Source organism: Lepidochelys olivacea, assembly GCF_965140295.1.
Source record: "Lepidochelys olivacea isolate rLepOli2 genome assembly, chromosome: 7".
NCBI classification, from domain to species: Eukaryota; Metazoa; Chordata; order Testudines; family Cheloniidae; genus Lepidochelys; species Lepidochelys olivacea.
This window is the reverse complement of record NC_140417.1, coordinates 114243787-114260600: the sequence shown is the minus strand read 5'-3', so window position 1 is coordinate 114260600 and position 16814 is coordinate 114243787. Positions and strand designations below refer to the sequence as shown.

General features: G+C 41.1%; 1 protein-coding gene across 1 annotated transcript in view; it reads left to right on the top strand.

Annotated features, from left to right (window-relative positions):
* TDRD1 (tudor domain containing 1) overlaps nt 1–16814 on the top strand; it is a gene marked incomplete at its 5' end in the record, with an annotated part of 52173 nt that overhangs the window by 29174 nt on the left and 6185 nt on the right. Inside the window, 9 exons of the mRNA XM_084633006.1 lie at nt 5187–5294; nt 6615–6785; nt 8823–9074; nt 9279–9407; nt 10283–10393; nt 11134–11304; nt 12344–12598; nt 13146–13262; nt 13706–13819. Coding sequence (XP_084489132.1) covers nt 5187–5294; nt 6615–6785; nt 8823–9074; nt 9279–9407; nt 10283–10393; nt 11134–11304; nt 12344–12598; nt 13146–13262; nt 13706–13819 — 1428 coding nt within the window. The remainder of the gene's footprint in view (nt 1–5186; nt 5295–6614; nt 6786–8822; nt 9075–9278; nt 9408–10282; nt 10394–11133; nt 11305–12343; nt 12599–13145; nt 13263–13705; nt 13820–16814) is intronic.

Below are 16814 nucleotides of genomic sequence, written 5' to 3'. Positions count from 1 at the left end.
TGTATAATCATAACAGATACAATCCTTAATAACTTAGCTTAATTATAACCCAACTTCTTCAAATGGCCAAGACTATTTCAGTGGATGACTAGTACGCCCCAGGTTCGGATCTCTTCCTCCCCCAGGGAGGTGGTCAACCCACCCTCTTCAGGGGTTCGACAAATTTAAGACCTTTGAGGACCTCTTGACGTGGATTACAGATACCCTTGATATACCACCTGAACTGACTCAGGAAAAACAATAGACAGTTGGATGTTCTCCGCCAATAATACTGAGCAGAATAGCAATGCACATTCTAGCAATGCACATTCGTCTAGTCCAACCCCCTGCTCAAAGCAGGACCATCCCTAACTAAATCATCCCAGCCAGGGCTTTGTTAAGCCTGACCTTAAAAACCTCTTAAGGATGGAGATTCCACCACCTCCCTAGGTAACACATTCCAGTGCTTCACCACCTTCCTAATGAAAAAGTTTTTCCTAATATCCAACATAAACCTCCCCCATTGCAACTTGAGACCATTACTCCTTGTTCTGTCATCTGCTACCACTGAGAACAGTCTGGATCCATCCTCTTTGGGACCCAGTTTCAGGTAGTTGAAAGCAGCTACCAAATCTCCCCTCATTCTTCTCTTCTGCAGACTAAACAATCCCAGTTCCTCAGCCTCTCCTCGTAAGTCATGAGTTCCAGTCCCCTAATAATTTTTGTTGCCCTCCGCTGGACGCTTTCCAGTTTTTCCACATCCTTGTAGTGTGGGGCCCAAAACTGGACACAGTACTCCAAATGCGACCTGACCAATGTTGAATAGAGGGGAACTTTGCATACTTCTATCTCCATCCCACCCTTTGAGCCCTTGGCAACTGCTCTTTATCATTTCTCCTAACTAATGTGACTGCTATCTGGACACCTCCTGAAGAGTTGGTGAAGATCCTCATGGCAGAGTTTCCCTAAACTATATTCTATAAGGATGAGTTCAGGCCTCATCAAGTTTTTGCCTAAGGTGGTATTGGGTTTTCATCTCAATCTATTCATCTCCTACTATTCTTTTTAAAACCCCACTCTAATCCAGCCAAAATGAAACTATAAACCTTGGATGTAGTGAGAGCTTTATCTTTTTATTTAGTCAGAACTAAGTCATTCAGAGTATTAACAAGAGTGTTCATGACTTTTTCGTGGAGAGTTTCCTCTAACCCTCTATCTCCCTTCAGATTATCTAAATGGGTTTTGGACTACATCAGACTTTGCTTTCAAGGGGTTAACAAGACATTGTTAGGATGCATGCCACGAGGGCTCATGCAACCTCAGCAACTTCCCTGTCAAATGCTTGGATTTCTGAAACGTGGTGTGGGCATATAGAGCTAGGTCCACATGTTCACTTCCCATTACTTTCCTGGTTTGGGTTTCCAGATCAGATGCCACCTTTGGTAGACCAGTTCTCCAGTCACTCTTCAAGTTATACTTCTCTTTATGGTTACCATAGAGTAAGCAATGGTTACTTACCCTATGGTAAGCTTGGTTCCTTGAGATGTGTTATCCACACAGGTTCCACTACCCACCTTGCATCCTCACTAATTGAAGTCCCACTATGTGGGATTTTTATTGTCAAAGAAACTGAGTAGCAGTTGCATGTCCTGCTTGGCTGCGGTGGGCAAGAGAATATGAGGGGATGCTATTCAAAAAGAATCTGATCTTGGGCATGTAAGGCACTTGTGTACCAAGAGTGGAATCTGTGTGGACAACCATTTAGAGAGCCGGTTACTGTAGGGTAAATAGCTGTTGTTTTTGATTTTTCCATTGGGAAAACTGAAAACATTTTAGAAAATCAAAATTTTTTCAATTAAAATTTTGATTTTACAAAAACTATTTTCTGTTGAAGAATTTTGACTGAAAAATATATACTAGAGCTGGCTGGGAATTTTCTAACAGGAATTCATCCTCTAGATCGCGGAATAGAATTCATCACTCTTGTAAAGATTGGCTTTCTGTGATATGTGGTGTTCAGGCATGTACATACCAAAACAGAACAGTGTTTTTTTTTCACTTACGTGTTTTCACCTCTGAACAATCTTAGACCTGATAGTTAGACTTTTGTCATCTCCAGAGATTCAAGATGAAGGTGCCCTGGTTAGTCATTTAGCTGGTGCTCTGAAGAAATTCTTGGATTTCATAGCTCTATAAAGTACTTGTCCTGAGCACAAAAAATACCTGATTCTATTGGAAACCTGCAATTCCAATATTGCACTTTGCCTTTCATCTGGGAAGCAGCTTCTGAGATTTATTAAATTTATCAGTGGTAGCAGCCAGCCTCTGGAATTGGAGAATCTTAAAGATTTCCTGTATTCGTAAAAAGAAAAGGAGTTCTTGTGGCACCTTAGAGATTAACAAATTTATTAGAACATAAGCTTTCGTGAGCTACAGCTCACTTCATCGGTTGCATACAGTATGCATCAGATACAGACTAACATGACTGCTACTCTGAAACCTGTCTTGTTGACTGGCTCTTCAGTGACAAGTCTCCCAGAATATACTAGACTTCCTCCATTTGAAGCTCATAAGACTTTCTTACATTATATTAAATCCATTTCTGATGGCCCAGTTGAACTATAAGAACGAAGACCTCTATCCTGTGATTTGAGACCAAAGGTTACCTTGATGAGGAAAAAAAAATGCCAGCCTTTTCATCCAGACATGGCAAACCATAAGGACGCCAGGTTGCATTGTACGGTGTCATGAGGGGTCCTTGAATCTCTTTAAATTCTGTAGAGTCTTGAATTCTCTCATCTAGAGCAAAGGAAAAGATTTTGTAGAATAATCTGCAACATTTTACTGTAACGGAGCCAAGTTCTGCTTTAGTTAAGGTTGAGTTGTAGTGCTCTAAAAATCTGTTGTGGTTAGATGTGCTTAGATGGTCTTGAAGGATGCTGTGCCTTACGGGAGAGTGGGGTAGGGTTAGTGATCCAAATTTGGGGTCATTTGAGCAAGTGGTTCCTGAGGAACCCAAACCCCTCAAGCATTTCATGTAGTCCACAAACTACCAAATTTTTGCGCACACACCTGGGGCTTGGATCATCCCCCACCTAATCCGTTGCTTGACATTTTAGCACAGCTAGTGCATGGCATCCACAGCCCCTTTGAGGAAGCAGTACTGAAAATATTAAAGGGCATGTGTAGTTGTCTAGAATGGTATATGCTAAACCAGGGGTCGGCAACCTTTCAGAAGTGGTGTACCGAGTCTTCATTTATTCACTCTAATTTAAGGTTTCACGTGCCAGTAATACATTTTAACGTTTTTAGAAGGTCTCTTTCTATAAGTCTTTAATACATAACTAAACTATTGTTGTATGTAAAGTAAATAAGGTTTTTAAAATGTTTAAGAAGCTTCATTTAAAATTAAATTAAAATGCAGAGCCCCCCAGACCGATGGCCAGGACCCAGGCAGTGTGAGTGCCACTGAAAATCAGCTCGCGTGCCGCCTTTGGCACACATGCCATAGGTTGCCTACCCCTGTGCTAAACACTCACACATCACATTACAATGTGCATGTGCAGAAAGACTTAGGGAAAACTGTTTCCACGCAACCAAGTTTCACATAACCCTGGGTAGCTCAAGGGAACATGCTGTGGCTGTCAAAACCTGAGCTATACCAAGGCACTGTAAGTTTGAATCCTACCTTTTGGCAGAAATCTTAGAGCTCTGTAGATCTGATGCTACTATCCACCCATGTCAAGGGTTGTGGGGTTTTTTAATATAATCAGAGTAAAGCAGATAATTCAGAAGGGGCTCAAATGATTTACAGGGGGAAAATGCAATACAAATGTTTTCTATACAGTACTTGCGGTTGTGAGAGTTGAGTGCAAGCAGATGGGGGAGGGAATAGGTGTGGAGATTTAGCGTCGGATGATGGGAGGAGGATTTGGAGGGATTAGAAGTTGGTGGAGCCCTATTCCTCTCAGGAGCTCCGAGCCCCTCTCCCTGCCTCCCATGTGAGCTGGGATCAGTAAGGGTGGGAGGGGAAGAGCAGGAGTGCTGAAAGTAATGCAGATTTACACCTCTGAAAACTTAGGTGCTTTCAGTTTGTATTTCCTATCGCTCCCATGCAGGGTGGGAGGTTAGCAGGGTGGGGGAAGACCTGGCCTGGCCAGCATTTCAGGCAGAACTCAGACCTCTGAAAACCAGGAACTAGAACAAAGATGCACACCAGCACAACCTTAACTCCGATCTCTTTGAGCAATGCCTCAATAAGATCCATAACACTCACTCTGCAGATAGTGCTGAACTTAGGGAATAGGGTAGGTGGTCACTGTTGGACTGTCTAACGCTGCCTCTTTAGGCAAAACACATGGCTAGGTGATCTGTACAGAACAGGAGCTACTTACACCTGACTTTCACTCAAATGTAGTTTACTCCACAGAAACAGCATACACCTGCTAAATTTTACAACCCCTTCACCATTAGGCTCAGGGTGGTATTTAACACTGTACTTTCACTTAGCCATCATTAAACCCAGAGACCACTCGTATCCTACTTTATTGCTGCCATTCCCCCTGGCAAGAAGCTCCCTTTGTACCGCTAATGACAGCCTACAGAACTCATTGCTGAAATGAGGCATACTAGATCTCTCAAGGTACATATGCACCTCTTTCCTTTGATCATGCTATACCTAACACAGTGAATGCAGCAGGAGTGCATGCTGATAATTCCCAGTGGCTATTGCCAGCTTCAGGATCAGTTAGAATTGTCCCTTAACTCCTTATTTGTTGGTTTTCAGAGGTTTGAATTTTGTTGAACTCCTGGAATGTCCTGGAAGGGCACTAGGAACCACCAACCAACTTTAGCTCTGCATTAATGAAGTTTGTCATTGAATTAGATTTTTAGAGAGCTGATGTGCCTTTGCTGTCACAAGTTTTGACAAGTCTGTTCCAGTACTGAGACTGAAAAACCATCCCACCCAGTTATACAGAAAGAAGTTGATTTTTGTCCACTGGAGAAATACCATTGATTATAGGAAACCTCTGTTCTTTCAGGCTTTTGGGAAATCCTTCTTTTGACACACAAAGGAGCCTAATACTGATTTTTATGTAATAGATAAATCTTAATTTTGGGCATTGAGTTAAAAGGGTTTGTCTTGTAGTGCTTGCTTAAAGAAGTCTTGTTAATGAGTATTTTCCAAAAACTCTTATTGTCAACAGGCCAGCTTGCTGAGCTTCAAGTATCCTTGGGTGAATACTGTAACAAAATCCCCACTATCCCAAATTTCTGTCCAGCTGCTGGAGAAGTCTGTTGTGCCCAGTTCACAGGTAAAGGAGAGGGAAAGGATGACTCTAAATGGCTGATCGCTATTATGTTTAATTTCTTACCAAATTAAACTAAATCTCTATAAAGCACTCTTAAATAGATTTGAGTGTCTACATTAACTAATTGGTTCAACTCTCTAAACTTTTTTAGAAATATATTTAATTCAAAGATATTTCTGTGTGTAGACAGGGCTTTTATCATTTTACTTGGACCCAGTTTACCTGTGGATACAGAATTATCAGCCACATCTAGGTAATCAGTGTTGTGACCAGACACCAGCTGTGATTAAGAGCCCGGAATGGGTACTTACACCAAGGAAACTGTAGCATTGGATAAATTCTTGGGTAGAAATACTTTCAGGGAAACCCTGAAGAAATTTCTAGCTGACGTTGAGGAAAAAGCCTTTAGGCCGGAGGAAGAGAATACTACCGATGTGCTAAATAAACAGTTTTCTTGTGTCCAGAAACAGTATGGGATACATAATACAAGAGACAAGAAAATGGGGATCAGAGAAGCAGTGCAACGTCCAGCAATGTTTACTTTGATATTGGCAGGGGGATTCGGTCTTTGCTCATCTGTTTCGGTGAACATAGTTGTGATAGTGGAGTAAAGTTCGCTAATATCTCACTTTAAGTTTCCAAATGCCTTAACACAATCTAAACCTATTGCTATCCCTTTTTTGACGTGAGCAATTAGCCCTGCAGGTTATTTCCAGGAGGAGGAAACATTGATCATCAGGTATTTATCAATAAACAGGATTGCATTAAAGTCCTGTTTCCCTGAGTGCAGTAGGAATTAAACAGGAGACAGTTATTTGCCCTCTGTCCTAAGCCCTTTCCAGCTAGCACCTAGCCCTAAAATGTTTTAACTTAGCTTCTTCTCAGGGCCATGCTCCTAGTGCTTTTTCTGGCTGTCTCCTTTGCTTTCTTGTTGCCTTTTCTGTCTGCCTCTGTAGTCTTTCTGCTGTCTCTGACAGATGCCTCTCCATCAAGCAGTACCCAGTGAAACCCCTCTGGCCACATAGCTCTGTTTCTGGTGGGACTTGCGGGTGCTTTTGTTTTGGGCAGGGATGTGCCCATCTTTTGGGTGGAATCTCCTGTTGTTTCAGCTATCTGGTTCCATTAAGGAGCTTGTTTTTTTTCTTTTATTTTGAATGAAGGGTGGCTGTTATACTTAACAGCTTCAACAAGGTTTAACTCAACCCATGACAATATTATAGTTCAGAGCCATTGCATTTTGTATTAATGTGTTGCCAAGAAATCCTTTTGGTGCTTAGGAATTAATCATTCACAGAATGTTTGTATCTGCATCTTTCCTTCCAGAAGACAATCAATGGTATCGTGCCTCTGTTCTAGCATATACCTCTGAAGATACTGCTTTAGTGGGCTACATAGATTATGGTAACTTTGAAGTTCTCCAAGTGGCTAGGCTTCGCCCTATGATCCCAAAATTATTGGAGTTGCCAGTGCAAGCTATAAAGTGTACGCTAGCAGGTATGAAATGAACTACAAGCTATTGCAGGTGGGATGAAAAATAAAGTTCAAAACAGATGTGGGGCAAAATTTTTTCAGAATTTGCCTAATTTAAGACCAGATGCAACCACTGACTGATGGAGGGAGGGAGGATGAGGTTAAGGTTTGAAAGCTACCTGTAGAAAATCAAATTAGCACTTCATAGTGATAACAGGAATGTTAAAATTCATAAAGCTAAAGTCCTTTCAAATGTGCATAGTAAAGATATCTAGTAAAAAGGAATAAAATATACTGTAAGAACTGTACTGTCCTCAAATATGCACTTGTGCATTGTGCATATGGCCTTGGCTCTAATGTGTTGAGGTACTGGCTGCAATGACTTTCTTAGGCACCAGTTCTTCCTTGGAAAAATTTGACGGCACCGAATATTTGAATGGTACTTTTTGGCAAACTATGGATCAGACGCTCCCTTGGATCAAAGTGGCTTTTTTGAAGCCTCTGAGCATTTTCTTAACATTGTCAGTAAGGAATATTCCATTTAATCCTGTCAAAAGGACAAGGTTGAGATGCTGCTCAGGCTCTAAAGCTTTGTAAAAGAGGAAAACCTTAAAGGATGGCTGTGCCTTTAGGGATAGAACCCATGCACATGGGGCATGCCCTGCAAATCACACTGGATGGAATCAGCAATAGTGTTTTTGGTAATTTGGTAATACACCTCTCCCCCAATATAACTTGACCCAATATAACACGAATTCGGCTATAACGCAGTAAAGCCGTGCTCTGGAGGGTGGGGCTGTGCGCTCAGGTGGATCAGCGCGTCTGGCTCCAACACGCTGCTCTGAGTGGCGTGTTAAGGGAGCTGGGCCGAGGGTCTTGGGGGGCGGTCAGGGGACAGGGAGCAGTGGGGGGTTGGATGGTTTGGAGGTTCTGAGGGCAGGGCGGTCGGGGGAGGGGAACGTGGGCGTGGGAGTCCCGGGGAGCCTGTCAGGGGGCAGGGGTGTAGATAGGTGTTGGGGCAGACAGGGAGTGGGGGTGGGGTTGGATGGCTCAGGCGTTCTGAGGGGTCAGTCGGGGTGGGAAGTGGCCATTAATAATAGAAATGCTTGAGGCCACAGCAAGTTTGCTCTAACGTGGTTTCACCTATAACACAATAAGATTTTTTTGGCTCCCGAGGATTGCGTTATGTCAGGGTAGAGGTGTAGTAATTTTGGTGTTGTAAGAGGTGCATGTTTTGGAATCTGACTGTTTCTGTGCCGGTATTGCAGTGCAGCTCCTATAAATGGAGCAGTTCATTGATAAAAATGAAGAATAGAGTAGACTAATACCGCATTAAACGTGGAGATGTTTGCCTTGAATTGAACCAACAGTTTGCAATGATCCATCTGACACTATACAGTGGGGAAGTCTAATGTTAACTTTGTAGAACTATCACCAAAAATCTAAAACAAAACATAGGGAAATAGCAAAGTTAGAAAGAGGTGCTGAAGATTCTGATAGTGCATGGCGTGCTGGGGATTCCATCTTAATATGTACCTGAGTCCAGCCATGGCATCCCGAAGTCCAATGACTACTGCTTTTCTAGGGGGTTCTTACTTGGCACTGAGAGTGTATGGCAAAACACAAGTATGTCTATACTGGCAATCATCTACAACTACAATTACTAAGTAACCTTTCTTTTAAGCGTTTCCATCATTAAAACTGTGTCAAGCAATACAAAAATTGAGTGTCTCTCGCTTAGCAGTATTGAGATGTGTTGGGGGAGCACTTGCCATATCTAACAATGGCTCTCTGATCTCTAGGACTCTAGACGCTACCTTAATAGTTTCCCTTCAGCATTTTGTAACCCCTGACATTAAATCACTGGCATATGCTGCTATTGATTTGATGCATATTTAAATGGCAAGTAATTTCAGCCATTGACAATGTTATTCATAAAACAGCTTCACAAAATGAAGAATGAACTAGTTCAAGAATGGGGATTGTGGGAGAACAACTCCCAATAACTACAGTCCAGCTTGAAATAAGATAATATTTCTTTCCTTTAAATTTCACTTTCAGGTGTGAAGCCCCCATCAGGAGCCTGGTCCTTGGAAGCTATCTCTCTGATGAAACAACTAGTGCAAAATAAAATGATCACTATAAGAGTGGTGGACAAAAAGGAGAATAGCTCTGTTGTAGAGATTGCAGATGAATCTGTTACTCCAATAATAAATGTATCTAAACATCTTTTAGAATCAGGCTATGCAGTGAAATATTCTAAGGATGTCTTGACAATAAATGAAACTGTTAACACTGTGAAGGAAGTAAGTGGTAAGTACATGAAAAGTTGCTATAGAAGCTGGTTTTATCTATACTGTACAATAGATATACAGTAATCTATTAGGTGACTTGAAATGAGTATGGTCAGTTATGTGGCCAAGAATGGGCATTTAGAATGTACATTTTCTTTCCCTATAATGCTGTCTTTTATGTCTCTCTGACCCTGTTTTCTTCTTTTTCCCCTTCACCCTTTAGCTGTAGGAGAAACAATAAATAAAATGGATTGTACATGGGTTAAGCTGACTCTTAAACAGATAGTAAATGTCATGCTGTGTACGGTGAACAATCCCGGAGACTTCTTCTGTCAGATCTTCAAAGATGATGGTGAGTTGTCTCAACCTTCATTTTTCTGTGCTCTCTCTGTCTTCTCATCCTTAATCTTGTTGCATATTAACTTGTAAAATATTTTGGAATGGGATCAATGTAGTTTTCATGCACCGATGCTCCTAGTGGACTTTTCATACTTAGAGCTTACGCCTGAGCTTCCTAATTAGTTCATACTAGTCCTGTAGGTCTAAATTTGAGCATGCATTTTAATAAGGACAAAGATCAGATCTCTAGGGACAAAGAATGTTGGGAGATAGTATCCCGGATGCAGTGACACTGAAAAGGAATGAAGGGTAATTGAACATGAGCTCTCAGTGTGTCTAGGAGGACTAACATAACTGATAGAGGCCCAAGCAGGGGAATATCAAGTAGGAGTAGGGATGCATACAACATTATTAAAACCATTACTGGAATACTGTGTCCAATTCTTGTGTCAGAACTCTAAAAACATCTTCAAAAATTGGAACGGGTTCAGAAAAGAGGCACAAGAATATTTTAAGTGCTGGAAAAACAGTCTTATTGAGCTTAGGTCGAACTGTCCATTTAGTTTATCCAAGAGAAAATTAAGAGATGACATGGCCTGCAAGTACCTGCATGGGGAAGAGATTTCCAATATTTTTTGGCCAACTAAAACTTATAACAGTACTAGACTTTTATACATGAATATAATAATACTGTTTTACCCTAAATCAGGGGCACCTTGAGATTTTTTAAAGTATCTTTCTAAATATGCTGTTAATGGGACCCAATAAATAAGATTGACATTCTGCACAACACGGTCTTGTTTGTGCCTGGTAACTCCAAACCACTGACTTGCTGCTTCTAAAGATGTATTAAGTTTGGTTGTTCTTTGTTTTTTATATTCTGCTTAGATTTACTTGCTCTAAATGTACTCAACAAGTCATTGGCAGAATACTGCCAGCAGATTTCAACTAGTGTTTTCAAGCCTTCAAAGGGAGAACCTTGCTGTGCTTTTTTCTCTGGTAAGTAATATTACCAACTACTCTTGTTCATTTTTTCATTTACAAAAATGTCCTTAAATGGAAAATGCATCTTTATCTTTGACTCAGAGAATGTTCTGTTTAATGTATAGCTTTCTAAACCTTGTCAGATATTTTGGGCATGGTCTTGATGTGTTTGATGTGTTGCTAAGTTGAACAAGGAAGGAAAATTGTTCTGCAGTTGGTAACGGTAAACCAAGTATGTGTGAATAGTGACTCCAGTGAGTGAACAGTTAGGAACCTTTCAGATTCGATATACACCTAAATAGATCATAATACTGGATATTGTTAATATATAGTCTGATTGAACAGAAGTAAACAGTATAGAGAAAGAGGTTTAATTATTACCTTAGAGAAAGTTATTGCTTTTCCAGGAGGTAAATATTGGATTTTCCACTAGTTTGTATGGGATGTTAATAGGTTACTTGCATCACTTTTTTATGTACTTTCATTTCTAGATGAAAACTGTATTGATATTGTGGAAGGGGCCTGATTGCCCATTGCCCTGCACCTCGTATAGTCACTCAAAGCAGTGCAGAATGAATATAAAATGCTATCAAATCAGAATGGCAGTGTTTTACATCTACTTTGAAGTCATGTAACCGATTACATACTGTGCAAAGCAACAGAAATTAAGGCCCATTTTCTCTGCCAAGGAAAGTAAATTAGTTCTGCTTATGATTTAGGTAAATGTGGGAAATCACAGTTCTTTTAAATCCTAGGTGATGGTAACTGGTACCGTGCTTTGGTAAAAAAAATCTCTTCAGATGGAGCTATTAAAGTGCAATTTGTGGATTATGGAAATATTGAGACAGTAACTCCAGATAAACTTCGACAGATCTCATCAACATTCCTAAAACTTCCATTTCAAGGAATTAGGTGTTGGTTATCAGGTAAATCTTCATTTAAAGATTTTTAGAAATAATTTCTGCACCTGCTAAGCATTCTGTCATAACGACTTTTATAGTTAGAAATCATATAGCGTTTCAGGCATGGTAGACCTTCCAATGTAGCATGTTTTTAGTGAAATGTGTTTAAAAAAAATTGTTTTAACCATATTTTCTTCTGTTAAATAGAAGTGATTTCTCTTTGTGAACTGAAAGGCAAAGTTTCTGATCACCTGTAAACTCTTCACAATTACACCTCCATTTATATCTCTGCTCTCATCTCCTACAGTTTGCCCCATTCTAAGCTCCACCCAAGTTTATTTTCTTATTGTTACTTAAGGGCAATGCAGAGACAAGCCGCTCCTGGATACAGGCCAGTACAGAGTGGATGTGGAGCTATGGTTCTGCCTGCCCTGTCTTGATTTGGAATAAGACCCCCTGGCATGCTCAAAGTGAAAAGGTTTCAGGATCGCATCTTAGTTTAATAAATATTGAAATAGTTATTTGGCAAGGAATCTGACATTTCCCCTGACCCACCTTTTTCCCAAAAGGAAGATCTGGGCACTCAGGGATACATTCCTAAACTACCACTCCAATTCTATATATTAGATGAGGAAGAGCACTAGGGCTCAAAAACAGCTGTTCCCTTCTGTCAGTTAATACTCTGCCTTTTTAGTATTTTGCAAATAAGGATATTCAACTGCTTTACAAACCTTGTATTGCCATGTAGTATCATCCCCTTTTATGGATAGCAATGGGAACAGAGGCACAGAGGAGATTGACTCATTGACAGTCATGCAGAGTCTATTACGGATTTAGGAATAAACTCAGGATGATTTTTTAAGAGGAATTTGATATTCTACATTTTGGGGGCCCCAACTCATTTTGCACTAGATATACTTAGAGTACACATTCCTTATGGCTGCAAAAGTGGTCTTTCTAACTAACAGGACATTTTAAAAAATTGGATAAAACTAAAATGGTAATTTTTTTTTTAAATTGTGAATGAGAAAATTTATTTTTAAGTCTTGTCTTGTTTCCTTAGGTGTAAAGCCTGTTAACAAGGAATGGCTCCCAGAAGCCACAGCAAGATTTCAGATGTGCACTGCAGGAATTAAACTTCAAGCCAGAGTAGTTGCTTTCAACAAAAGTGGTGCTGGAATAGAGCTCATTGATAATTCCACAGGTTGTCCAAGAAAAATCAGTGAAATTTTAATTAGTGAAAAATTGGCTTTAAAGGAAGGTCTGCCAAATAAAGATGGGCTACCAAATACATCTGCTGAGAAAGTAGAGCCTCGAGGTGACTAAAGCAGTCTTGTTAACGAATGATAAGAATATTGGGTATCCCTCAGTCTGACTCTCCTTTTGATCACATCTAAGATGTAATAAATGTATCTAGTTTTAAATACATCTTGAAGTTTGTGATTGGGTGCAAGTTGTCCTGCAGGTGGCATGATAGGCAAAAAGTAGGTAAATGTGCAAGTCACTGGGGTTATGTGTTAAATAATATTACTTAAATACACTGTAACAAATTATAGCAAACTTGAAGTATGACTAAAGAGTCTGTCGCATATTGGTTTCTAGTATCTTATTTTCAGCAATATTAAAATTAGCTAGCATTGATTAATTGTAAGAAAATTATATATTTTCTGATTAACAGAATATCCAGTGTATTAGTGTCAGTGTTCAGTTTTCATCTCACTGCAATCACACTAAAATGACTGGAACATGTTGATAGACTGGAGATGTTACTTAAGTTAATAGACATGTGCAACTGTGGTGAACTTGTATATATTTGTAGAAGTGCTTTGCTCTGTGCTTTACTAGTTTGTGTCTAATTACTTTAGAAACCTCTTGTGAGCAGTGGCAGACAATAGAATTGCCTATCAATGAAACTGTGTCAGTCCGTGTAATGGAAGTGATAAGCCCAGACTTGTTTTATGCTCTACCAAGTGAAACCAGAGGTAAGAAATGAAGAGAATCTCTTGGTTTATCTAGTTGATAGCAATATATTTGGAAGACTGATGCAAGATGTTTAACATTATAATAATGAATTGAGAGACTACCAAATACATCTCAGACAGTAAGAAAAATGCAAAAATATAAATATTTTTATTAAAAGCTTTGCGCTAACTTAGGTAAAATCAGGCCTAATAATAGGCTTTCCTGTGGGGGGGTGTGTGTGTGTGTGTGTGTATAGCCTATTATTAGGCCTGATTTTACCTAAGTTAGCTCAAAGCTTTTAATAAAAATATTTATATTTCTGCATTTTTCTCACTGTCTGAGATGTATTTGGTAGTCTCTCAATTCATTATTATAATGTTAAATATATATAATAAATATATATAATTTTTATCGTGCTTGAAACTTCGTGCAGTACTAACAGATTCTCTTCACTTATTTTTAGTAGATCAAGAGAAGTTGCGTAGGTTGATGATTGAACTGGTAGAATATTGCGACATTCAGAACAGTCACTCCTTCAGACCAAAAGTCGGTGAAGCCTGTTGTGCCAAGTTTGCAGGTGAGAGAGAATTCTTGTTCATTCTAAAAAAGGAAATGTGATCTGAACTGCAAAACTTGGGCAGATGGCAAAGTCCAAACCTTTAAGAAAAGAGAGATTTGTAAAATCCTTGATATGCCACAAAACATTGCCATATTTCATTTTGTATATGGCTTCTGTTTAGTTACAAACAATATGTGACAGTCAAGGCTAGAAACTAAGGAATGCTTCATGCATCTGAAAATCCATGGAGTTTTAGGAGGGGCAATATAATGATCTAAACTGGAATTTAGTGAGGCTTCGTGAGTGAACTCCCCTATTCCTAAGCAGTTTTATATATTATCCAAAATAAATTTCTTCAGGAGCAACCCAGAGGGGAGGCTTGACTGAGGGCTTGGCTACACTTACATTTTATAGCGCTCTAACTTGCTGGCTCAGGGGTGTGAAAAATCACCCCCCTGAGCGCAGCAAGTCAGAGCGCTTTAAAGCGCTAGTGTAAATAGGCTCCGAGCACTGGGAGCCTCTCCCTTCATGGAGGTGGATTACCAGGAGCGCTGGGAGAGCTCTTTCCCAGCGCTTGCGCGCAACCACACTTGCGCTTCAAAGCGCTGCCTTGGGAGTGCTCCCATGACAGCGCTTAGAAGTTTCCAGTGTAGCCCTGCCCTGAGTCATTTATTTCAGTATTGATTCAAAGAAGAGTTCTGCCAAACAAATCCATAAACATCACTTCCTGTAGCACTTGAATTTTCATTGGAGGTGTCCTATCTAAGAACTGACCAGGCCTGCACCTACTTACGTGATTGGACATTGGTGTCAAGATCACAGTCCAAAGTGGTATAGCTGCAAGCAACAGAACATTCCTGTAAAGTGAAGCACAAGGGTGTCGGATCTGTCAACAGTTAAAGGAGAGATGGACAGAAATACTACAAAACACAGTGTTAAATTTAGGCACTGAAGTCAAGTACTAGATGAAAAGATGGCCAACAGAGTTGAAGTTCTGATTTACTTTACTATTTGAATGAGTTGGGGGATTAAAAGAGATGTTGGGGAATTTGTGTCCTTTAGTAGTAAATAGAAGCTAGCACTCGTGATAGGTCAAAGGAGTAGGTACTTAATACATAGCATTTGTCTAAACATCCAGAAAACACCACTAATGTTACAGCAGAGATGCTATAGTTAAGACTGAGACAGCAATTAATAAAATTTAATTGCTGCTTTAAGTGGTGCAATTGATGCTTCATTAAATTGTGTGAAGATCCCCCTTTCCCCTCCTTTTGTGCTGGGATGGGAAGAACTCTCCTTGTCAAGGCCAGGTCATGGGCAGTCAGACTTTAGTAGTTGCAGCCAGAGTCCGCAGTCATGTGACAGGAGTTAGGAGTCAGCTGAGTCAGGACACCAGGAGTTCAGAAGCAGAAGACAAACTGGAACCAGAGTTAAGCCAGATCAGGAGGTCAGAGCCAGGAAACAAACTGGAGGGCCAGAACCACAAGTCAGATGCCAGGTAAGCCAAGCCAGGTAAGGATGCCAGGAAATAAAGAAGCATAAGGCGCACAGTCCAGAACAGGATGGAGCCCAGTTGTTTGGATACTTTTCTGTGCTTGCTGCTGGCTTAAGTAGGGCCAGTGGGCCAATCAGCTGCCCAGGGGCTTGGCCAGTTGGACCTCAGGGCGGAACCTCGTCTTGGGGTTGGGCTTCATGGGTCCTAGATAAACCATTGTGAGCGGGCTGCCATGTAGAGGGTTGGAGTATGGTTGCTCCCATGGACCCTGTGGACTGGGTTCGAGACACGTGGGTCATGACATCACCCCTTCCCCTAAGGACACCCTCTGGGCAACACGGGTCCAAGTTTCTCAGTATGGCTCCTATGGAAAGCCTGAACCAGGGTGAGAGCATGAATGTTTCAGCTGGCTCCCAAGTGTGTTCCTCCAGGCTGTAACCTTCCCAGTTAATCAGTACCATAATTTGCCCAGCTTAATCTTAAAGTTGAGGACTTCATGCACTTAAATTCCCTCTAAGATGCGTGGCCATTGAGGGCTGAATGTGCAGGCAGGCAGTGGGGAGAGGCGCCTCTCCCCCGGCCCCACTGGAGCTGCCGCGGCCAGGGAGAGGCACCTCGCCTTCTGCCCCCAGGCTGCTGTGGGGAGTCTCTCTTTCTCTCTGTTTCTTTCTCTCTCTCTTTCTTCCCTCCCCCGCCACAGCCCCAGGGCAGCCTGCACCCAAACCCTTCATCCCGAGCCCCACCCCAGAGCCCGCATCCCTAGCCAGAGCCCGCATCCAAGTACTGTCACCACTCTTTGAAGGCAGTCTTAATTGCCAAGAGCTTTTTGTCCAAGATCTCATAGTTTCATTTAGCAAGGGTAAGCTTCCTTCAGTAGTAGGCAATGAGGTGCAGTATTTACTTGGTTCCATGCCTCTGAGAGGGGATTGCCCCAGTCACTGTGCTAGACATTTCAACTTCCACAATAAAACTTGCCTTCACCATTGCTCCTGTATCGGCCCTCCCAGACATGATGCAAGCTTTAGCTGCTCAAATGCATGCTGGGCCTTGGGCGACCTGTGGAACGGAGCATTTTTCCAGAGTAGGGCAGTGAGGGCCGTGGTTTTTTGTTTTTGTAAAATTCAAAATGAACCTCTGCTAAAAGTTTGCGAAGCTTAAAAATAGCTTCAGTCACATGTTGCAGGGGGCTGCCCAGTTGCTGGAAGACTACACCTTGATTCCTTCTGGGGACAGGATGAAACCCAGGAATTTGGTTGAGGTCTGATCAAATGTGCACTTCTCAAATTGAGTATAGAGACCATGTTTTCATAATCTGTGCAGGATTGTACGGATGTGAGTGGTATGTTGGTCCATATCATCTGAGAAGATCAATATATGATCTAAGTATACCACCATGAACTAGTTCAGTAGGTCTCATAGCATATTGTTAATGAAGTGCTGGAATGTTACTGGGGCATGAGTCAGTCCAAATGGCATAACTGAATATTCAAAGTGCCTTTCAGACCTGTTATGTCCAAT